The sequence below is a fragment of the Ochotona princeps genome, chromosome 29 (genome assembly GCF_030435755.1).
Source record: "Ochotona princeps isolate mOchPri1 chromosome 29, mOchPri1.hap1, whole genome shotgun sequence".
NCBI lineage: Eukaryota > Metazoa > Chordata > Mammalia > Lagomorpha > Ochotonidae > Ochotona > Ochotona princeps.
In genome coordinates, this window is record NC_080860.1 from 483,821 (window position 1) to 507,643 (window position 23,823).

Consider the following 23,823-nt stretch of genomic DNA (forward strand, 5'->3'; position numbering starts at 1 on the left):
CTACAGATCTGGGGAAACTGCACTTTAAGTCACAGTGTAATAGTCTTAGATTCTGAAACTTTTTCAATTTTTTAAAAATTATTTTTCAAACGTTTTAGATTGGAATGGCAGACACACATACAGTGACAAAGGCCTGTAACGTGCGGTCACACCAGGCAGTCGTGAGAAGGAACTGAGCCCTCTTTTCAAGCAGCGAGGGTAGGTGGAGTTTACATGCAACACCGGAATACAAACACACAAAAGCACCGAGTTTCCCTTCTGTGCGAGTCGGGGTGAAATCCTGCAGCATCACAGACACCACGGCGGACCCTGGGAAGGGTGCTGGGGACACAGAGGCAAAGTCACGCAGCGCCTCCCTGCTGCTGGCGAGGACGCCTGAGGACAGCCAACAGCTGGGATCTCCACTCGAGAGTGGACACAGCTTCACGCTGCTCAGCAAGATGAGCTGCACCCACCCAGTGCACCACCCAATGCAACAGCACTGTCGCTCCATGGAAGGACGCCACCACGGGGCTGCGCGTGCGTCTCGGGTGGCTCCTGTGCACCCGTTCCAGGCAAGGTGTGCTATTTAAAAGTGAGTCTCTGAAATACCACGAATAGGTATCTAGCAAGGTGGGTTTAAAATATGATCTCAAATCTAATACTACATCTAAATATTGGAAAAAAAACTCCAACATCGTTTTTTTTTTACCATAACTGTATTTTTTAATTATGCAGATCTCCTATAAATAGATCCAATGATTTCTAATTGCTGCTGGTGTCACATAATACCCGGTGACTGAAATCCCTTATTTACAAACCATGTTGACAATGCAAAGCCTACGTGAAGGTGGACAAGACCACTCCCTGGTGAGCTCGCCTGCCTGTGCAGCAGGGCCGCTTGACAGCCGAGGGCCACAAGCCAACACCCAAGGGCGAAAACTGCGTCCTGGGAGCTGAGCTGAGTCCTGTTCTCAGTGCTCGCAGCCGGGTACTGACTCAGCTCTGGTGACGGCTCCCTCCCGGCTGGCTGCGCCTGGGACCGCTCACTGCTCCTGCCTCCAGCAGAGGAAGCAGAGACGTCCTCGGTCCTGCTCAAGACCACGTCCTCAGCACACCAAGCCTTAAACGGAGCGGAGGCTCAGCTGCCACTTCCTCCTGCCTGGTGCCTAACAGAGACCACTCAACACTTACCTCATCGTTGATGACCTCCGATTTCTCTTCCTCCTCCTCCTCTTCCTCCTCCTCCTCTTCCAGGTCCAGGTCATTCTGTCTGAGATAGGCTTGCAGTGGGGCATAATGCTTCCTCTTGAAGGCCAGGAAATCCATCATGTTCCCTTGGAGGTGTTGTAAGAAGAACAGTTCGATCAGGTACTCCTTGAAGGCCTCCCTCAGCGCCTCCATCTCCTTGTGGTGATAGTCCAGACACTGCTTGCGCATCTGTGCCAGCTCCTGGGAGGCTGGGGGGATCTCCTCCAACTTCCTGGTAGCCTTCTTCAAGCCTGTGCTCCCCACAGACGGGAGTGGGAGGCTGGAAAGGCCAGGGGGCACAGAGCTTCTGGAAGGGCTGGTGGGCGGCGGCGGGGAGGTCATTCCAAAGGTGGGTGCCCCCCCCACCCCAGGGAGCAGCACTCCAGGGGTCCTCTCGAACCCCAGAGGCCTGCTCAGCGGCGGCCCCTGCAGCACTTGCTGCTGCTGAATGAGCTGGCCTTGCAGAATGCTGCTAATCTGGGGTGGCAGGCCGGCTGCGGTGATGTGGCTGGGACTTGCCAGAGACTGCAGGCCAGAGCCCCCAGCAGCCGCAGGGCTCTGGGGGCCCAGATGGTGGACAGTGCCTCCCGATGGAGCATGTGGTTGGGAGAGCCTCCTCTCCCGGACCGTGATGGGGGTCCCTGCGTGCTGGAGCTGCACCTGGGCTCCCTGGGCGATCTGGGCAAGTCCTGAGCCATCCTGAAACACAAAGTGCCCAGCACTGGACGGGCTCAGGCTGATCTGCCTCACGAGCACGCTGGCATCCACAAAGCCTGCTGTGGGGCTGCCACTGCAGAGGCCCAGCCCGGGGCCCGGTGCGCCCGCACGCACGCTCTGTAGGGTTTGTCCCGGGCCCGGACTGGGTTGCGTGGGGCTCTGGGTCTGCACCTGCTGGGACAAGGGAGAAGTGACCTGAATATATGATGGAGACCCATGATCAAAGCGCCTCGGCTGGCCACCAAACTGGAAACCTGGAGAGGTGGGGCTAGGCAGCGGCAGAGGGGCCAGCGTGATCTGCTGGTTTCCTCCAACGACGGGGCCCACGCTCTGCAGGGTGATGTTCACGTTCTGCCCCGCCACGGGACTCCTGCTCATCAGCTGCTGTATCTGGTACCCAGGGGACTGGGGTGCGGATGGGCTTGCCGATGGGGCAAAGGGTGTGGCGGGGGAGGGGGGCAGGTTCGGGTGAGCCGGCTGCTCCTCTTCGCTGCCAGGGAAGGACCGGGGCCTCTGAAGCTGATGCTGGGCACCCTGGGAGCCGCTGCCATGGTGCATTATCACCTCCCTTTCTATCACACGGAACGTTCTCCTAAAAAATCAAAGTTAAAATCAAGTTACTTGAAGGCAAAAATAATGGCTTGATCACCACTCAGAATGAATATCATCTAACAGCACTGAACAGATCCTTGAAGGCAGGCTTCCGCGGCACCTGACGCACAGGGCACACAGAGAAGTGAGAGACCAGCCCCTTCAAAACCAACAAGAACGGTGTCCTTGTCTCTGCTATGCCCAGGGCAGAGGATACAGCCTGGCAGGAAAGGGCGGACCACCCACCAGTGACCACAGTTTACAGCAAGCAGGCCAGCCACCCTGAGCCACTAAAGCACAAAAGTGTTGCAAGTTGCTCAAGGCTGGGCAGTAGCGTCAGGAACAGGAAGGCTCGGACCTCGGCTCCCACTGCAGAGCAGAGCTGCCACGGGCCTGGTGAGACGCCCAGTGTCACTGCCAGGCCCAGTGCATCTTCCGTCTCCCTTGCAAATCGGTGGCTCTCTCCAAAAGCACCGGTGCTCCTCCTCACAGACCCTGACACTGAAGTGGCAGCATCCGTGCCACTGTCACTGCAGTCAGCCTGAGCAGGCTGCCAGCCATCCCAGACGACACTACAATGTGGAACTAAGGCACTGGTACGATGGCTCAGCTAGCTAACCCTCTGCCTGCAAGTGCCAGGATAACGTATGAATGGCTGTACCAGCTCCGATGCAGCCACCTACTTATGGCCTGGGAAACCAGTGAAGGATGGTCCAACAGCTTGGGACCCTGCACCTGCTTGGGAAACCCAAAGGAGACTCCTGGCTCCTGGAGAGGCCTCAGATCCAGCAGTTGTGGCCATCTGGGGAGTGAGTTGGTGGATGTAAGATCATTCTCTCTCTGCAAATCTGCCTTTCCAATGAAAAGTCTTTGCAACGAAGTGTTGTGGCGGGCCAGGACAAGGCCTCAGAACTCACTGCGCACCAGCAGAGCCCAGGAGAGGGAGACTGCAAGAAGGGCTCAGCGGGTGAGTGGAGGGAGGCTGTCCTATACTGCACGGAGCTGCCTTTGTCCATGAGGCGGGGAGAGCAGAGGGAGCAGCATGGCAATGGCAGCCAGCCTCCACAGCAGGGCAGAGGGCAGAACGCTACAGCAAACTATCCTGAGACAAGGCTGGAGCAGCTGGAGGCTCAAGCGCCTCCAGGGAAGGGGAGAGAGCTTCAGATAACAACGGCATGTGGTACCTAGCCAGAACCAGGGATCCAAGCGGGGACAGGAGGGAGAAGGTCTCAGACAGGCAGCAGCTGCAGCTCGGCCCAGCTGACTTCTGCCATGAAGGACTAAAAACCCTCCTCCAAGCTCTCTGGAGACAAAGCGAGAAAAGGCACAGCTCGGCATGGAACCAGCAGTCAGGAAGCTGCTCCCGAGGCCCAGTGGGTAAACCCAGGCCCGCACTACCTGCTGTCCTGGGCCAGCTGGACAAGGACCAAAGAATCTCTTCTTGCTCTCTAAAGACAAGCAGGAGCCCAATTTCATCTAAGTTTATGAAAAAAACGAACAAGAGATTTTAAAAAAAAGTTAAGCCAATCCTACAAGGCTCTTCCAGCCCAGGCCTTGGGTGAGCCAGTTAAGCCTCAAGCTGGGAGGCCCACAGAGCACACCACAGGGCCAGGGATGCTTCCTGCTGCTACGCCCCTGGAAGCTGCTGCGCCCCTGGGAGCTGCTGCGCCCCTGGGAGATGCTACACCCCTGGGAGCTGCTGCGCCCCTGGGAGCTGCTGCGCCCCTGGGAGATGCTACACCCCTGGGAGCTGCTGCGCCCCTGGGAGCTGCTGCGCCCCTGGGAGATGCTACACCCCTGGGAGCGGCAGTACTGGAGACTCAGACGGAGCCCCTGAAGGCTGGTGAAGGACAGCCAGCCCCAGCGACCGACGTGGAAGAGAGGATCGCATCCTCTCTGCTAAACAAAAACTGTAAGACTGTTAGTGTGTACTCCTAGCAGAAGACGGCGTGAGCTGCAGCCAACACTACAAGGGGCCCCGAGTCCTGGACTTGCTTTTTATTTTGAAAACAAGTGTCTCATCCCCCTCAGAACGTCCTGGGGGATTCAGAGCCAGAACCAGGAACTGAAAGCATCAGCATGGTGCTGAGCAGACAAAACACTGTGAGCACAACACACTGATACCTTGGGGGCATCGACTCAAAATTCCACAAATCAGACAACTAAATAAACACAGCACATTCATCAACTAACTCCAAATGTTGCACTAAAAGTAAATTAAAAAATCAGAACAGAATTTTTTTTTAAGATTTATTTATTTTTATTGAAAGGCAGATATACAGAGAGGAGGAGAGACAGAGAGGAAGATCTTCCGTCTGATGGTTCACTCCCCAAGTGGCCGCAACGGCTGGAGCTGAGCCAATCCGAAGCCAGGAGCCAGGAGCCTCTTCCAGGTCTCCCACGAGAAATTTTTAAAATACAAAGGCAGGGCCCGGCGCGATAGCGTAGTGGTTAAGGTCCTCGCCTTGCACGCGCTGGGATCCCACATGGGAGCCGGTTCTAATCCCGGCGGCCTCGCTTCCCATCCAGCTCCCTGCTTGCGTCCTGGGAAAGCAATCAAGGACGGCCCAAAACCTTGGGACCCTGCACCCGCATGGGAGATACAGAAGCAGCTTCTGGCTCCTGATCAGCTCAGCTCTGGCCATTGAGGCCACTTGTGGAGTGACCCAGTGGATGGAAGATCTTTCTCTATAAATCTGATCTGCCTTTCCAATAAATAAATCTCTTTTAAAAATAACAAAAACCAGAAATATTCAACACTCCAGTTGTAGAAGAAGCATATACAGTGGGTGGGCATCCACGCAGCAGTTAGGACACCGGCTCAAGTAGGCATGCGCACCCAGGAAGGCAGCGAATAAACAGCTCCAGCACTCTGGACCTACACGGAGTTCCTGGTGCCCCGACCCGGCTGCTGCTGTTTGGGAAGTGAGCCTGCTAACAGCAGACATCTCTCTCCCAAAGAAACAAAAGGTTAAAACACTGTTCAGAGATACAAGAATCCATGGATTTCAAATTCTTTTTGCAAGCTGATGTTTCGATTTGAGAGACAGAGCAAGCTCCGATCTTCTGGTTCACTCACCAGGAGTGTGCAATTGCTGGAGCTGGGCCAGCCCAGAGTCAGGAGCCAGGAATTCCACGCATGTGTCCCCTATGAGTGGGCTCAGTTACTGGAGTCACCACGTGTTCTAGAAGCTGGAGGGTCAGCAGGTGGAGCTGAGCAGCAAGCACCCACCCAGAACTTACCAGTCAGCTCCATTTTTTCCCATCAACTTCTTGAGCTACCCTCCTAACAGTAAGTGAAAACTGCAGGCCACCAATTGTACCACAGCATCATGCGACTGTAGTAAGGTACTCTTGGTGACAGACATTTGGCCTAGCAGGTCCGATGACCACAACCCATGTTGGAGAGCCAGGTGTCAGGTCCCAGTGTGGGATCCTGACCACAGCTTCCCGGGCCAGTGCGGAAGGCTCGAGGAACCTGGGAGCCTGCAGTGACTTCCCAGACACCATCTGGGCAATGAACCCTGCAGGTGGAAGCTATCCGCTCTCCTATGCCCACGACATGGAAATGGTCACCAAAAATGCCACTGAAGCACAGCAAGGTACTAACATGGCCCTTCCTCACCTGACACATGACAAAACTCAGTCACACCGCCTAGGGAGCTACTGGCACCCCAACAACCCAGAAGATCTTTCCACACCGTGGGTCACAGCGTGACACTGTGGAGGGCCACACTGCATGACACGGATCAGATCAAAGGAAGCAGCACACTAGAAAGGCAGCAGGGACATCCAGGAGGTGGGCCTCTTTACAGCTGGACTTGTAAGGGAACCAGCCCCTGCTCTGGCGTGCCTGTGTGCCTAGGACAGCAGCACAATAGCCTGCTCCTGCGCCCAGGGGAGAAACCCAGCTGGAGCTCCAGGCTCCCCGTCTCAGCCTGGCCCAGCCCGTCATGGTGGCCATCTGGAGAGTAAACTAGCATTTACAGCACCTGTCTCTCCTTTTGTTCTATAATCTGCCTTTTTTTTTTAAAGATTTATTCATTTTTATTACAGTCAGATATACAGAGAGGAGGAGAGACAGAGAGGAAGATCCTCCGTCCGATGATTCACTCCCCAAGTGAGCCACAACGGCCGGTGCGCGCCGATCCGAAGCCAGGAACCAGGAAACTCTTCCGGGTCTCCCACGCGGGTGCAGGGTCCCAATGCATTGGGCCGTCCTCGACTGCCTTCCCAGGCCACAAGCAGGGAGCTGGATGGGAAGTGGAGCTGCCGGGATTAGAACCGGCGCCCATATGGGATCCTGGGGCTTTCAAGGCGAGGACTTTAGCCGCTATGCCACGCCACCGGGCCCAAGATTTATTTATTTTTAAGATAAAAGCAGATTTAGAGAGGAGACAGAAAGGTCTTCCATCATTGGTTCACTCCCCAAACGGCCGTATCAGCCAGAGCTTAGCTGATTCTAAGCTGAGAGCCAGGAGCTTTTTCTGGGTCTCTCACATGGGTGCACGGACCCAAGGACTTAGGCTATCCTCCACTGTTTTCCAGGCTACGCACAGAATAGAAGTGGAGCAGCTGAGACTAGAACCTGTGTCCATATAACATGCCAGAAGATTAGCCTACTGAGCCATGGCACTGCCCACAATAAATACTTTTTTTTTCTAAAGGCAGGGAAAAATAACTTGTGATGACAGTTATAAGATCAATGCATTTACCAAAAATCAGAATTGTGCACTGAAATTCATGAACTCATATCAGCTCACGACCTGTGTCAACTTATACCAACAGGGAGGAATACAGAGCCAACTGTAAAGAGGCTGTTTATCACAATGGACAGAAAAGCTATCACCAACGGCTAAACGTCTTTTTTTTAAACTTTAATTGTATGTCTTTATTTGAAGTTACACACAAGTTAAGTAAAAATACAAAGTCTGATCTTCCTCCCACCACTTCTTTTTTTTCTGTATCTGGGGGAAGGGGTGAGATAAAGGGAGAAGCCCCACCCAACCTCCCACTCATCCCAGGGTCCCCGAACTGGGACATGCTCCAAGGTCCTACTCAAGTGGCTTTGATAGTCCAACAGTTCTGAATTGCTGCCAATCTCGCCATTCCAAGCACAATGAAATCTCTCCAGACTTCACTGGCTGACATCATCCACCTCAGAGTGTCCGTCTGCCCAGATTTTCAACTGCCAACACATGGTAGTTGATTAATTTGTTCTGTCCTCTGTCCTCTGCAGATTCCAATGGATTGTTATATCTTCCATGTGCACCTGGATGTGCAGTCCGCTGCTCCGTCTGAGCCACTGAAGAGGCTCAGCTCTGACACACGCACTCCATGGTCAGACCATGGAAGCTGCACTTCTCTCCATGGTTAGGGTTCTGAGTTCAGCAGTTCAGCTGGGGAATCCCCAAAGATACTTCATCTGAGGTCATCCCAGACCTGATTCTTATGTGTGCATGCCAGTACAGGGTCCAGCACAGTCCATCACCCCAATCACCTTATGCATACACTAAACAACATATTTTATTATTTTTATTGGAAGGTTAGATTTACAGAGAGAATGAGACACAGAGAAAGCTCTTCCATCTGTTGGTTCAGTCTCCAAGTAGCTGCAACAGCTGGAGATGAGCCAGGAGCCCAGATCCTCTTCCGGGTCTCCCACGCAGATGCAGGGTCCCAAGGCTTTGGGCCGTCCTCGACTGCTTTCCCAGGCTACAAGCAGGGAGCTGGATGGGAAGTGGAGCAGCTGTGAAATGAACCAGCGCCCAAATGGGATCCTGGCACTCAAGGCAAGGATTTAGCCACTATACTATCACATTGGGCCTGCTAAACAACTTCTAAAATTGGCTGTATTTCTAACTCTTCTAATTCTAATTCGTCTCTTTACAGAGTGGCTCATTCATGTTCTCTCTCTCACACACAGCCTTGAAAATCTGACAGAGCTGAGAAGTTAGCTGTGTGGGGTAAGATGGGCACATGGGAAGGCCGGCACTCAACAGCGAGAGGACCGATGCTGGAGGTGCCTGCCATGTGGAGGCTGCTTTCCGAGATTCGGGGAGAGCTGGGCTGTGCAGGAGGCAGAATGCCCCCACCACACACAGGGCAGTTCACTCCCCCAGAGGAAACCTGCTGGCTGCCCAAGACCACCGTCCCACAGAGTGGACCTGCTCCAAACATACCACACACTCCCCACCATTTCAAACCATCTTCGCATCCCCCAGACACACCCACAAATGGAATTACCTCCACTTAAGGGAGGGTTTTTTGTTGTTGTTTTTTTTTAAATTTAAATGTATTAAACACATTGCTTCCACTTACTGAGAAATACACTGCCACAATTCTTGGATGGATGGATGGGTCAACAGAAATTGCGGGAAGCTAAATAAATAAATTTTAAAAACGGGACAGGCTAAGTGTTCTCTGTGCAATCCTGCCAATATCCAAGTGTCTTTGAAACTGTTCACCTTAGATTATTACAAGCAGAAACACCTTCTACAGAAGCCAGTCATTTCAGAGGCTGGCAATGTGGCTACGGGTGTTGAGCTGCACCTGCATCCTATTATCTGAACCCACTGCAAGTGCCAGCTGCTCCACTTCCTTCCAGCAGCAGCAGACAGACCACGTACGTGGGCCCAACACCCACACGGAAGAACAGGATGAAGTCCCCGGGTCCTGACATCAGCCTGGTCCAGACCTGACCACTGCAGTCTTTGGGTAGCAAACCACTAATTAAAACCTCAGTGTGTGGATGTGTGTCACTTGGGCTTTCAAATAAGCTGTCCGAAAAACTATCTTTTAACACCTCATACTTAGCAGCATTAAGTATTCTGAAAAGCTAGTAACAAAAGATCTGTATGTGAATCATTCACCCTTCTTCCACTTGAAGCAGATTGTGGAGGCTGCATACCAGTTCTTGACACAGTTGCAAATGACATCCAGTGAGGAACCCGTGGGGCAGGCAATGCAGGCAGAAGCACCAACTGCAACCCAGACCTCAGGGGGCCCTACCCCTCTACGTCCACACAGGCTCAAACGCTGGGCCCAGTGCTCCCAGACCAGTGAGGACCAGGTTGGGCAGGGCTATAAAATCTGCTGGCCTGCACGCGAGCTGGACTGAGGCAGAGCCAGAGGAAGCACAGGCTGGCCAAGCCACAGCATCAGCTGGCAAGTCCTGTCAGGTTAGATGGCAGTCTCACCTGCAAAGCGGAAAACCCAGGGCTGGGCACCCCTATGTGAACATGAGAACCAGGGCTGGGGGTGGGTCTAGCTGGACAGGCTAAAGCACCCACTGGCTTAGTGTGGGTTGGCTACTGGGGTCAACCAGGCTGGGCTAGGCTGCAGTGCCCACTGGCGTGCGCAAGAGTCACACTGGATGCAGACGGACTGGACTGGTCTGCTGCACACACCCGTCATGCGCAGGGCCCAGGGCTGGAGGCAGGCCTAGGAGTTACTGGGGGTCACTCTGACTGGGCTGCAGTTCCCTGGTGTGTGTGAGGGTTGAGTGTGTGCTGGGCAGGGTTGGACTGGGCTGCGTAAGAGATGGGGCTGGAGACAGAACTGACAGGGCTACTGCAGCCACCAGTGTGGACAGGCTGATTTGGCGACAACTGAGCTGGACCCCGCACTGGCTGGCACACACAGGAGTCAAGTCTGGGGTCACCTCTGGCACTCCCCCAACTGGACTGCTGGATTCAAAATCCCAAACACAGCAAAAACCAGAGGCTCTGTGGTCTGATCCATGAGCATCTGGGCATGCAGTCCACTACACAGGGTTCAGCAACCAAGGAGGACCATGGAGGACACAACAGATCACCGAGGCCTGCAGAGGACATCGAGTACCCTGGAGAGCAGAACAAACTGGACAACTCCCCCGGCCAAGCTTCGACAGCAAGTGTCTAGGCAAGTGGAAGCTCTAGGGTGTCCAGGACTTCCTCAACCCTGGAACAAAGAAATCAAAGCATCCCAGAACTATGGAAACCAATTACACAATACCTTCCTAACATGCTCCACACCGGACACCCTAGGATGACATTAGGAAGCTGGCCCTGCCTCCCCAGCTACTGGGAGCAACCCTCTGTCCCACTGCCCCTAGACACGGCAAGAAAAAAAATGTTGGAAGCAACTGTCTCCCCCATTGTCCCCCATGCTCTGGCCCTCCCCACCCCAATCAGTGGTCCATGTGGACACAACCTTCTCAACTACGTAAACATCATCAACAAAATAAATAAGCTTAAGAAACAAACAACAGGGCCCGGCTCAATAGCATAGTGGTTAAAGTCCTCGCCTTGAACACGCTGGGATTCCATATGAGCGCTGGTTCTAATCCCAGCAGCCCTGCTTCCCATCCAGCTCCCTGCATGTGGCCTGGGAAAGCAGCTGAGGATGGCCCAAAGCCTTGGGACCCTGCGCCCATGTGGGAGACCCGGAACAAGCTCCTGGTTCCTGGCTTCAGCTCCAGCCATTGCGGCCGCTTGGGAAGTGAACCATCAGACGGAAGATCTTCCTCTCTGTCTCTCCTGATCTCTGTATATCCGCCTTTCCAATAAAAATAAGTAAAATCTTAAAAAAAAAGAAAAGGAAGAACACGGCCCCCGCTGTCCACGGACCAGCTGCAACTGCTACAGGCGGACGCAGGCCGATCCAAAAGAGGACCTGTCTCTGTCCCTCTCTGACAGCTCTAAACAATCTGTGCAGGCCTTATCGCACATCACGTACAATGATCAAAAGAAAATCTGCACCTAGAATCTTCCAACAGGTTAAAATCATCCTGCGCCCTGTGGACCAAAGACCCCGTCTAGACCAGGTGGGATCACCAAGTTCAAGACAGATGGGCGGGGCTGTTGTTACAGGGCACAGGTGAGTGCGGGCCGCTCCACTCTTGGTCCGAGTCGCCTCAGCAAAGCAGCAGCAGACGGCTCCAGTGCCGCCGAGCCACTGCTAGCCAGGGGAGGGACACGGCGACGACGGCCACCCAGTACCCAACAGGAGGCGGAGTGGCTCAGAATTCTCGCAGGCATGTGTGCAAAGCACCTGTCGTCCCTCCCACAACATCCTGGAAAATGACACAACTAGACACCCATCCGTGGTCCCTGGAGGACAGAGGGAGCGGGCGAAGGAGCTGCTTCCTCTCATGATGGTGCAACCCTACTGCCCGTCAACAAGGCTGAGGCAGTGCTGGGGTCCAGCACCCACGCCGCACCGGCAGAAAACTACCCCAGAGGGGGAGCTCCAGCGTGGACGCAGGGTCCAGCCCACAGCCTCACCAAGTGGCACTGTGGCACAGGAGCATCCGGCAGGACACGATGTGAGGGCCACGGCCTCACGGACAAACCCTAAGGCAGAGCTGGAATCCCACCTGGGCTGCTGCACAGGTCGGGGAGGAGGCCCCAAGAGGCTCCTGGCTTCAGCCTGGCCCACCCCCTTCTGGGAAGAGCTACCTCTCACTCTTCCAAGTAAACAAACGTAAAAGCATAGAACGGGGGAGGGGGCGCAGTGAGGGAGCAGGGGGAAGGCCAGCCAGGACACCCCTCGGGCTGCAGGAGGCCCCCAGGCGGCACAAAGAGCTCCGTGCCTGGGTCCTCCCCGGGCGCGTGTCCACGCTGCCCGCTGCCCCTACAGCAAACATCACAGACAGGGGCCCAGGCTCCTCGGTCAGCCCGCAGCTCCTCGGCCGCGCAGGGAGCTGTCCGCCCGGCCGCCCCGCACAAAGCCGACGCAGCCCCGGCCCGGCCCGCCCGGCCGTGCGCCCACCGCCCACCGCGGCCCCGCCGTCCGCCCTCCGAGGCCCCGCCGTCCGCCCACCGCCCTCCGAGGCCCCGCCGTCCGCCCTCCGAGGCCCCGCCGTCCGCCCACCGCCCTCCGAGGCCCCGCCGTCCGCCCTCCGAGGCCCCGCCGTCCGCCCACCGCGGCCCCGCCGTCCGCCCACCGCCCTCCAAGGCCCCGCCGTCCGCCCACCGCGGCCCCGCCGTCCGCCCACCGCCCTCCAAGGCCCCGCCGTCCGCCCACCGCCCACCGCGGCCCCGCCGTCCGCCCACCGCCCTCCGAGGCCCCGCCGTCCGCCCACCGCCCTCCGAGGCCCCGCCGTCCGCCCACTGTCCTCCAAGGCCCCGCCGTCCGCCCTCCGAGGCCCCACCGTCCGCCCACCGCGGCCCCGCCGTCCGCCCACCGCCCTCCGAGGCCCCGCCGTCCGCCCACCGCCCACCGCGGCCCCGCCGTCCGCCCACCGCCCTCCGAGGCCCCGCCGTCCGCCCACTGCCCACCGCGGCCCCGCCGTCCGCCCTCCGAGGCCCCGCCGTCCGCCCACTGCCCACCGCGGCCCCGGCCCCGCTCACCCGCGCGCTCGGGCCCGGCCTCGGCCGCGTCTGGAGGGCGGGAGCCGCGCACCGCCGCCGCCGCTCGCGCATCCGGGTCCGCGGCGGGAGGAAGCGGAGGCGCGCGGGTACGGCGAGCCGGAAGGGACGCATGGCGCCCGCGCCGTGACGCCGCTCCTCGCCTCGCGGAGGCGCCCGACACAGAGCTGCTGCGGAGGACGCCGAGGGGCGAGGCCGTGGGCTTCAGCCACCATCCCGGCGGGACCCGGGTTCGACTCCCAGCTGCTCCACTCCCCATGCGGCTCCCTGCTGCTGGCCCAGGTGCACCCACAGGCCTGCAAGTTTAACCTGGAAGGTAAGGCAGCCACACAGGCCACAGCACGAAATCTCCAACACAAGTAAGAGGCAAGACGCCCACAGGGGCGGAGAGGCCCACGGGCGCCCACACCCACACTGAAGTGCCACATGCAGCTCCTTGACAGGCAGGGGGTGATGACCCAAGTACCCCAGGTGGGGACCAGGACAGCGCCCAGTTGACAGCGTTGGCTTGCCTGTCGCCAGCTGTGGTGGGAGGCCTAGGTCTCCCTGACAGAAAAGGGTTGCTGTGGGCACCAGGAACGCTGGTGCCAACACGAGGATCAGCTTTGCCGGGGGTTAAAACCGAAAACCTCAACCAAACCCTAAGGCTTCAACCTTCCCACAGGGAACAGGCAGCCTGCCTAGCTGGAGCAGTGGGTGTCCCGAGGTGTGCGGACTGGCTGTTCCTTAGGGAGCTTAGGCTTGTACCACCTCAGAAACCAAGGATGCTCTTCCGTTGGCTCAGAAACGGAGACCGTGGGCTCAAGCGCTCCCCACTCGAGCTACAGGGATACACTGCTAACAGTTTCCTGCTCATGTATCCCTGGGGGCATCAGGTGATGGCCCAGGACTCGGGTCCCTGCCACTGCAGGCAGGGTCTGGACACACTCCCGAGCATTTGGAAGGCAGCAGTGCTCACCACTATACCACCAACGCCTGTAGCCCTGGGGCATCAGGTGATGGCCCAGGACTCGGGTCCCTGCCACTGCAGGCAGGGTCTGGACACACTCCCGAGCATTTAGAATGTGAACCAGTGGATGGGGTCTCGCTCTGTCCTTCTGCTGGCAGATTTGCATATTCGGGCTTATTCCTACAACCCATCTTGAATTAGCCAGTTGTTCCGGCGCCATTTATTCAACTTGAAAGGAAGACTTAGAGACGAAGAGATTATCCCATCCATTGGTTCACTCCCCAAGTGACCACAACAGCTGGAACTGAGCCAATCCAAAGCCAGGAGCCAGGAGCCTCTTCCAGGTCTCCCACGCGGTGCGGGGTCCCAAAGCTTTGGGCCGTCCCCGACTGCTCTCCCAGGCCACAAGCAGGGAGCTGGATGGGAAGTGGAGCAGCTAGCACAGAGCCTAGTGCCTACATGGGATGCTGACACTTGAAGGCAGATGAACCAGTTGAGCCATCAAGCCATCCCCTCTAATTTTTTTTTTAATTAAGGATTTATTTTGGGCACAGTGCATGGCTCAGTTGGCTAATCCCCTTCAGGTACCAGATCCCATATGGGTGCCAGTTCATGTGCCAGCTGCTGATTCCTGTCCAGCTCCCTGCTTGTAGCCTGGGAAGGCAGCTGAGAATGTCCCAGGTCTTTGGGCCCCTATAACCACGCAGGAGACCCCCCAAAAAATTCGTGGCTCCTGGCTTCAGACCATTGTGGTTGCTTGGAGAATGAACCAGCAGATGAAAGATCTGTCTCTCCTCTTTATAGAGCTGCCTTTACAATAAAAATAAATAAATCTTTAAAAAAAAATCTTCTCACTCTGTTGAACAGCCTGAGTGCAGACGCACTCACATAGTGAGGTCAAAATGTGCAATACTGGGCCCGGCACGATGGCCTAGTGGCTAAAGTCCTCGCCTTGAATGCGCCGGAATCCCATGCAGGCGCCAGTTCTAATCCCGGCAGCCCTGCTTCCCATCCAGCTCCCTGTCTGTGGCCTGGGAAAGCAGTCGAGGACGGCCCAAAGCCTTGAGATCCTGAACCCGTGTGGGAGACTCGGAGGAAGCTCCTGGCTCCTGGCTTCATTGGCTCAGCTCCAGCTGTTGTGGTCACTTGGGAAGCGAATCAGTGGATGGAAGATCTTCCTCTGTCTCTCCTCCTCTCTGTATAACTGACTTTGCAATAAAAATAAATCAATCTTGAAAACAAGAGAAAAGAAAAGAAGTGCAGTACCATGTGGCAGAAACCACACGCTGGCAGGCTGCATGGGGCAGGTAAGCCAGTGCAAGACCATTGCTGTCCACGCGCCTGGCTCTGTCCAGGGTTGGCCATGAGGGCAGTGGTGAGAGGCCGGCAGGGCCAGCCCAGCCTCCTGCCTCAAAGCAGCCACTCTGTCCAGGGTTGGCCACACACCCATGTCCAGGCAGCGAGGAAGGTGCTGGGTCAGGCCCTGCTCACTGTGTCCAGCACCCTGCAACCCGAAAGCCTTTGCCACAGACCTGGACCAACGCTACCTGCAGCCCCCACGCCCAAGGCTACTCTTCTTTGGGGAGGGGGACAAGGAAGACAGAGAGGTCCCCAAGTCAAAGGCCTCCGGAGAGTAGTGGGAGCCAACCAGCAGAGGCCACAGAGAACCGTATAAGGCAGGACAGTCGGCATTCACTCATGGCCGCCACACACACCCGTCACACAGCCCTGTCCCAGCACACTAGTGCTCCCACGTCCGAGAGCAAGGACGGGCCCGAGAGGATTTAGTCAGCAAAACTTATATTTCAGAAAATCACTTCCTTAAAAAAATAGCATCTTCCGTGCCAAGCAGAGGCGAGATGTCAGCAGGCGAGTCGTGCAGTGACCCCAGCTGGGCACCCTGGAGTTGGCAGCCAAGCCCATCCGTGTGTCCAGCAGCTGCTGCTCCACCCTCAGGCCGATGGCTCCTGGTGCCCCACAGGCAGCTCCCGTGGCCTCAATCGCTGTCTCCGTTGCCCTCACTGCCTGGCAGTGGGCTGGGGACCTGCAGAAGGCAGCAGAGAAGCAAGAATGAGCCTCGTGCTCCCGCCACCTTCTCACAGGTGGTCATCACAGGGCCACAGAACAGCAGATGTGACACATCTCGTACGGGCGCTGCCAAGTGGCAGGGACCACCCAGAAGCAGAGCCTGGCACGGCCACGCTGCCGCTCACTGGAACCACTCCTGAAGCGCAGCAGCTTTCACAGAGGGGTGGGGATCCAGCTTCTGTCAGGCTAGGCCCAGACGCCCTGATGAGTCTCTGGACTTGCTCCCCATGCCTCCAGGTGCAAGGAGGACCCTCACCCCTGAAAATAACCAGGAGAAGGCACAGAGCCAAGAACCACAGTGGAAGTTCAACTTCAGACTCCACTTGTGTTCTTAATAAAATGCTGTCTGGCCTAGGAATGCGTCTGCCTAGTGCCCAAGGCCCAAGCCCCTCTCCGCCCGACTCCTGTTTCCTGCTGATGGAAACCATGGGAGACAGTCGTACATGGGACCCTGCCCCCCACGTGGGACATGTACACTGAGTTCCTGGCTCCTGGCTGTAGCCCAGCCTGGCTGCCCTAACACCCTGCAGCCCACCACTTCCGGTCTCTTAATCATATCCTCAAGTGAGCCGTGCCAGGTCTCAGCAGGGCTAGACCCACGCACACTGAAGCTGGCTGCATTCCTCGGGGTACACAAAGCACTCAGTGGGAGCAAAGCACTGGCCTAGCACCCAGACTGCCTTCCAGGATGAAAGCAGCAGTGGGGGCCCACACAGAAGCACCCACCCACCTGGCAGGGGGGGGGTTCACTGACAGCACACTGACTGGGGGGAGCAGCGAGGCCAAAGCCATGGCACACCTGGACTCCTAAGCACCAGGTGAGGGGGCACGGGTCAGGGCCTGCGAGGCCCTGCCGGGGGAGGGAGTGGTACAAGCCCTGCTGCTCCCTGTACCGATACACACTCGTTTACTGGCTGGGGCCTAGCCTCTGAGTGCACCCTGGATGTGTGCCAGGGCACCCTACCTTGGCACCCGAGCTGGCCGTGGCGTGGAAGTTGTGCACGGGCAGCGTGCTCAGCCACTGGGCCATGGAGCGCTCCCCACGCTCGGTGCTGATGATGGCGGGGTAGATGTACTGCTCCGTGAAGGCTGCCACCTTGGCCTCCTCCTGCGCCCAGTCCAGCGGCTCGTGCAGCCCGTCATTGCCGAAGCGCTGGTTGTACTTCTCAAAGTGCACCCTCTCCAGGACGAGGCCCAGCCCCGGCGCCTTGGGCACATCCACCTTCTCCTCGCCCCAGCTGCGCTCCAGCACGCTCTCGGGGGCGTAGCCCTTGACGATGGCCACCACCAGGCCCACCATCTTCCGGATCTGGTGCATCATAAAGCTTTGGCCCTTCACGCGGATCACCGCGAACTCCAGGCCCTCGCGCACGAACGGCTCTTCACAGTAGGCCTGCAGCACATAGCGCCGCGCACTGGGCTCCCGGGGCCCCTTCTGGGAGGTGAAATTGTGGAAGTTGTGGGTGCCCTGATAGCAGGACAGAAGCCTGTTGACCCGCTGCAGGGTCTCAGGGCTCAGCCGATAGGACTCGTCCTGGGGGTCCCGGTCCTTATGGGCAAAGGCGAAGGTGGGCAGCATGTAGAAGTATGTCCTGGCGTCACACTTGTTCTTGGAGTTGAAGCCTCCCGTGACCCTCTTCAGTCCTGCGGGGGAGGAACATGAGGAGCCGCCAGAGACAGAAACGTGGCTACGGCCACAGGGACCGTCCCCTCCCGGGCATGCGAGACTCGCTCTAGAGCTGGTTTCTCAGCAGCCACACAAGACACTCCTTTGGGTGTCTAGAGCATGGCCAGGAAACAGCCACCCTTGCTCACCTCCTCCCTGGGCATTGGCCTCCCAGGAACAGCTCAGCAAGGACCTGTGGAAAACCCAGTGGAACAAAACAGGAAGTAGCAGGGCTAAGCTTCCACCTGCAGCACCAGCATCCCATGTGGGTGCTGGTTCAAGTCCTGGCCATTCCACTTCCGACCCAGTTCCTTACTGTTGTGTCTGGGAAGGCGGAGGACGATGGCCGCACCTGCGTATCTCTGTTTCTCCTTCAACTATGCCTTTCAAATAAGAATCTTAAGAAACAACAACAAAAACATGTGGGTGAAAAGGAAAGCTCTGTGCAGCTGTGTCCATCGGTCCGCCTGCACAGGAAGCTGCCACAAGAACCAGCAGGGATGAGGGGCGGGTGGCAGAGGAAGTGCCATGACGCTGCCTGGGCGCCTCAAGGGCCCAGGTTGGAGAGTTGGTGCTCCCTCCATTTAGGCCTCCTGGAGGTTAGCAGGTGACAGTGGCCAAACATGGGGCTCCTGCCACCCACACACAGTGTCCCCAGCTCCAAGTTCCCAGCTGGCTGGTCTGGCCACTGTGGCCACTGCAGGTTGAACCAGCAGAACAAAGATGGGATGTCTTACTCTGTGTCTTTCAAATTTTTAAATTAAGTTTTAAAAACTATATTTATTTAGAAGGCAGAGTTACAGAAAGGGAGGGGAGGCTGAGCCTGGTCTCCCCACATGGCCACATGGTGAGGGCTGAAGCCAGTCTCCCATGTGGGTACAGGGCCCCAAGCACTTGGGCCACCTTCCACTGCTTTCCCAGACGCATCAGCAGGAGCAGCTAAGATAGGAACCAGTGCCCATGTGGATGCCCATGCTGCAGGCACCAGTCCGATTTACAACTACTTCCTGAGCCTATCTGTGGAACAGGTGCGGCTGTGGGTTGAAGGCTCCACCTGTGAGAACCCAGCCACCAACCTTGGCAGTGGAGCTCAGGATGACTAGTGTTTCTCTTGTGCTAAAGATTCAATTTCAGGCCTTGCATGGTGGTGCCATCAGGCTAATCCTCCACCTACGGTGCTGGCATCCCTGTGGGCGCCGTTGCTTTCCCAGCTGCTCCAGTTCTACCCAGCTCCCTGGCAGTAGAGGACGGCCCAAAGCCTTGAGAAGCTACACCCACACAGGAGATCCAGAAGAAGCCCCTGGCTCCTGGCTTCAGATCAGCTCAGTTCTGACCTGGTTCCTGGCTTCAGATCAGCTCAGCTCTTTCCTTTGTGGCCATTTGGAGAATGAACCAATGGATGGAAGATCCTTCTGTCTCTCCTTCTCTCCATAAACTTGCTTTTCCAATTAAAAAAAAAAAAACAACACCTGAGCAGCTTGTATGGTGGTGCTTTGAGGCAGTCAGACAATGTGTGAATTGGGGGAAATAGAGCATAACAATCCTTAGCCTGGGGGCCAGCATCCAATATGGGCACCGGTTCAAGTCCCCACTGTTCCACTTTTGATCCAATTCCCTGCCCATGTGCCTGGGAAAGCAGCAGAGGATGGTCCCACATTGGGAGACGCATCTGGAGCTCCTGGCTCTGGCCTGGTCCAGCCACGCAGGGAGTGAACCAGCACATGAAGATTTCTTCCCACCCACCTACCTTCAAATAAATAAATGAAGAGATAAAATAAAAAGGCCCCAAATTCCATGAATCCTTTTACATAAAGGGCTAGCTGGCACCGGTGCCAACCCTGATTTGGATCAACATGAGACACCTCTGTCTACAGGCAGTTCAGCCCTACAGCAGGCAGGATGACCCAACCCTTGCAGCCTCCACCCACAGCACCTCCGCTCACCCAAAATGCGAATGTGGGACGGCAGGTGGCTGTTGATCTTCTCCAAAATGTCATCAATCAGCCACACCTTCAGGGACACAACCTGACCGGCGGCAGACACACCCTGGGAGGAGACAGGGACAGGTGGTCCTGCCAGCTCCGCTCGCCAGCACAACCTCGCCAGCACAACCTCCGGAAGCAAAGTGGCACTGCCCCGGTCTGCTGGGGCCACACCCAAGAACCATGATGAAGACCTGAGGAAAGGGAAGTCCTACAAGCGGACCACAGCGCAGCCTCCTTCCCTCGGTGGCCACCCCAACCCCTCTTCCCCAGGAGCCCATTCTGGCCGCTGTGCCCGACAGAGAAGGCAAAGGCAGACCAGAAAAGACAGCCTTGGCCTCAGCAGGCTCCTGCATCAGGCCACACCTCAGCTGGTAATGTGGCCATGCAGGCCGCCACCTACCTTGTCCGTGCGGGCACAGCGCTGAAAGGACATCTTCCTCATGTCTTCGCCATGGTTCTCTGGGATACAGCCCGAGCGGACCAGGGCGGCCACCAGGTCGTCTTCAATGGTCCTGAACTGCGAGGACCCCACATTCCTCTGTAGAAGACAGGAGCCAGGAGCTTCTTCCGAGTCTCCCACTCGGGTGCAGGGTCCCAAGACTTTAGGTCGTCCTCAGCTGCTTTCCCAGGCCACAAGCAGGGAGCTAGCTGGGAAGTAGAGCGGCCGGCACGTGAACCGGCATCCATATGGGATCCGAGCGCACAGAGGTGGGGGATTAGCCAGTTCAGCCAACACACAGACCCCACATTTTGTTTTCATTTGGAAAGCACAGAGACAAAGATCTTCTGCTGCTCACTCACCAATACCCCAACAGTAATTCGAGGCGTGCTGGCCTCTGGACTGCACACCCCTGCTTTCACTTCTCCCCTGGACACCTCCAGGCACACCACAAAGCCTGGCAGCAGGATTGGCCACCGCATACCTTCTGAGACCCTGCCTGCACACCACAGTCCAGCACCGGAGAGCACCAGTCTGCTGTGCTGGGCACCACCTGGCACAGGGCACAGGGCGCCTGGATGGAATCAAGGGACACTCAGGGCAGCAGCACATGGCCTAGCAGGTCTCTCCTTGAAGTCCTGAGTCCAGGGCCACGTGACACCCCCATTTCCAGCTTCATGTCAATGCACCCCGGAAGGCTCAGGCAACTGTCACTCACTTAGAGACCATAGAAATTCCAGCTTCATCCAGGCCCAGCACTGGGAATGAGCCAGTGGGTGCCACCAAACTATACCTCGCAAATACAAATCAAGTCCTGCTCACTCGGGCCTATGTGACTTTCTTTTAAGATTTACTTTTATTAAAAAGGCAGATTTACAGAGATTAGGAGAGACAGAAAGATCTTTCATTTGTTGGTTCAGTCCCCAAGCAGCCACAATGGCCGGGGCTAAGCTGATCCTGAACCAGGAGCTTCCTCCCATGTGAGTGCAGGTCCCAAAGCTTTGGGCCGTCCTCCACTGCCTTTCCAGGCCACAAGCCGGGAGCCGGATGGGAAGTGAAGCCTGGACACGAATTGACACCCTTATGGGATCCCGACACTTAAAAGGTAAAGATTCAGACATTGCGTCACCGTACCAGGCCCACAACAACTTATAAAACTGGGTTAAGCATCAGGACCCCAAAACGGGTACAGCCATTACTGGAAATGCCAGCATCCTATGCGGGTGCGGTCCTGGCTGCTCCACTTCCTATTCAGCTCCCTGCTTAGGCCTGGGAAAGCAAGAGGCTGGCCCGGGTCCTAGGAACACGGCACCCACGAGGGAGCCAACCCTAACCCTGGAGAAGCTTCCGGCTGCCCCAGCCATGGGGAGCGAACCAGTGAACAAGATCTCTGTCCCTCTTTCCTGTAACTTTTCAAGTAACAAGAAGGCGGCACAGGGCTGTTTCCTGCTCTTTCAGGCAGCCCTTCCCGGCGCCCGGGCTCTCACCTGCATGCCGTGGTAGCCCTTCCCCGAGTAGGCCAGCAGCAGCACTATCTTCCTCTTGGGGAGCTTCCGGGCCGGCGCGTCGCCCTCGCCGCTCCTCAGCTTCTTGGCCTGCGGCTCCGCGTCCTCCCAGGGCCGCGCTCCCGGCCGGCCACCCCGGGCCCGCTCGTCCCCAGGACGGGCGCCGGCGGCCGAGGGCGTCCCCAGGTTGCCGGCCATCGGGCTCGACCTGCGGAGAGGGGCGGCGTGAGGGCGGGCGCGGGCTGGCCCCGCGCGCTCCGCACGCCCCGCACGCGCCTCCCCGGCGGCCGCAGCGCATTACCCGAGGGCGCGTCCGCGGCGCGGGGTGGCCCGCAGCAGCGCCCCGGCCGCCCGCAGCAGCGCGCCAGGGACCCCCATGCGCCCGCGCCCGCCGCGCCGGCTTCCTGGCAGCCCCGCGCCCGTGGCACCGCGCGCCCCCAACCCCGACGCATTCACGCGCCACGCACCGAGCCGGGCCACACCACGTGGTCGCGAGCCGCGCCGGGGCGAGCGGCGGACGGCGGCCGCGCGCGGACACGGGCCGGGCCGGGGCGGGGCCTGCGCTCGGAGGCCCGAGGCACGGGAGGCGGAGCCCGAGGCGAGCCGTGCGAAGGTCGTCCACTTCCAGCACGGAAGTGGACGCCAGGAACAGCGGGACCAAAGGATTCCGGGCGTCACCCGAAGGAGTGAGGGCCCGGTGAGTACGCCTGTGGCGGACTGCGCCAGCCACTCCACAGCTGTGCTATGCCCAGCCTTCTTTCTCCGTTTAAACAACGTTTGATTTTTTTTTTTTTTTGGAAGGCAGGTTTACCTAGACAAGGAAAGAGAGAACCATGTCCCATCTGCTGGTTCACTCCCCGAATGGCCACAGCCGCTAGAACTGAGCCTGTCAGGAGCCAGGAGTTTCTCCTGGGTCTCCCACGCAGGTGCAGGGTGGATGGTTACCACGGTGGCCGGAGAAGGGTGGAGTTTGCCTCCAACCAGACCCGGAACATGGCGGAATTCTGGCGGGGCCCCTCACGCGGTGAGACCACCGTTGCACCGATGAGGGACACAGACCCATATCCCGCCACCCATAAGGGCCGAGGCGACCCCCCCCCTCCGTTTCGACTTCCGTGTGGAGGAGAGTTTAAAAGGGCCCCTTCCCCATCTCTTCCACTCCCTTATTCCTCTGCAGCCCACTCCTTACATCTGTCTGTCTGCTGCGCGGGCAAGGGAAGCCGGTGACCGTGGCTCCCCGAAATAAAGGCCATCTAATTTCTTTTCATATATTTGGCTAAGTTATTCTTTCCCTGGTGGTCAGCGCATCTAACATTTGGCAATCAGCAAATCTAGCACAGGGTCCCAAGGCCTTAGGCCGTCCTACACTGCCTTCCCAGGCCACAAGCAGGGAGCTGGATGGGAAGTGGGCCAGCCAGAACATGTATTGGCACCCATATGAATCCCAGCTTGTTGCAGGGAACCCAGCAGATGGCTCAATTAGTTTAAACAATTCTTAACAGAAGCAAAAACAAACAAACAAACAAAAACAACTAATGTGGCCACTGTTTTACAGATTTTTTTAAAAGATTTATTTTTATTGCAAAGTCAGATATACAGAGAAGATCTTCTGTCCATTGATTCACTTCCCAAGTGGCCACAATGGCTGGAGCTGAGCCAATCCGAAGCCAGGAGCCAGGAGCTTCCTCTGGGTCTCCCATGCAGGTGCAGAGTCCCAAGGCCTGGGAAAAGGCAGTGGAGGAACGCACTGCCACAGGAGGGTTCAAAAGGGTTACAGACACACGGTGGCCTGGGGAGGTACAAGGTAAGGCCAGCAGTGCTGGGTCACCATCAGTGACCTGGTGCCCCACCTGCCGACGGTGGACCAAGGCCCTACCCTGGGGGGCTCCAGAGGACAATGCTTTTGCAACCTAGTGTGGATTTCAATAGTTTTACCAAAGCAAATGCACCTTTTAACCCCATTTTTTTTCCATAAATTTAATGCCTTTATGAAAAGCCGGAGTGACAGAGAAGAAAAGAAAGATCTTCCATCTTCTGATTCACTTCCCAAGTGGCAGCAACAGCTTGGGCTGGGCTAAATTGAAGCTAGAATCTGAGAACTCCACTTAGGTCAGGTGGGTTGGGTTGCAGGAACCCAGGCACTGCTGTCCCCGGTGCATCGGCCAAGAACCAGCTGGGTCTCAAACTGGCAGCCTAACCTGCTGAATCATTGCACTGGACCCTTTAATTTTTATTTTCTACAAACAACTTTTATTTTAAAGATCGCATAAGTGTCCCAGCCAGTGCCTGCAGTGGCCAGTG

General features: G+C 57.1%; 3 protein-coding genes across 3 annotated transcripts in view; 1 reads left to right on the forward strand and 2 right to left on the reverse strand.

Annotated features, from left to right (window-relative positions):
* Positions 1–12,997, reverse strand: part of EP400 (E1A binding protein p400) — an 82,231-nt gene extending 69,234 nt beyond the window's left edge. The window contains exons 1-2 of the mRNA XM_058656591.1: positions 12,873–12,997; positions 1,174–2,539 (exon numbers count right to left, since the gene is read on the reverse strand). Coding sequence (XP_058512574.1) covers positions 1,174–2,505 — 1,332 coding nt within the window. The 5' untranslated portion in view covers positions 2,506–2,539; positions 12,873–12,997. The remainder of the gene's footprint in view (positions 1–1,173; positions 2,540–12,872) is intronic.
* The window catches only part of DDX51 (DEAD-box helicase 51), a 170,191-nt gene that overhangs the window by 77,537 nt on the left and 68,831 nt on the right, over positions 1–23,823 (forward strand). The window lies entirely within an intron of this gene.
* On the reverse strand, positions 15,623–21,675 carry PUS1 (pseudouridine synthase 1; the record flags this gene model as incomplete). Its single annotated transcript, XM_004595429.2, has 5 exons — positions 15,623–15,883; positions 16,892–17,571; positions 19,537–19,639; positions 19,979–20,116; positions 21,505–21,675. Coding segments are annotated over 5 exons (1,140 nt in total), but the record flags the coding sequence as incomplete, so codon positions are not given.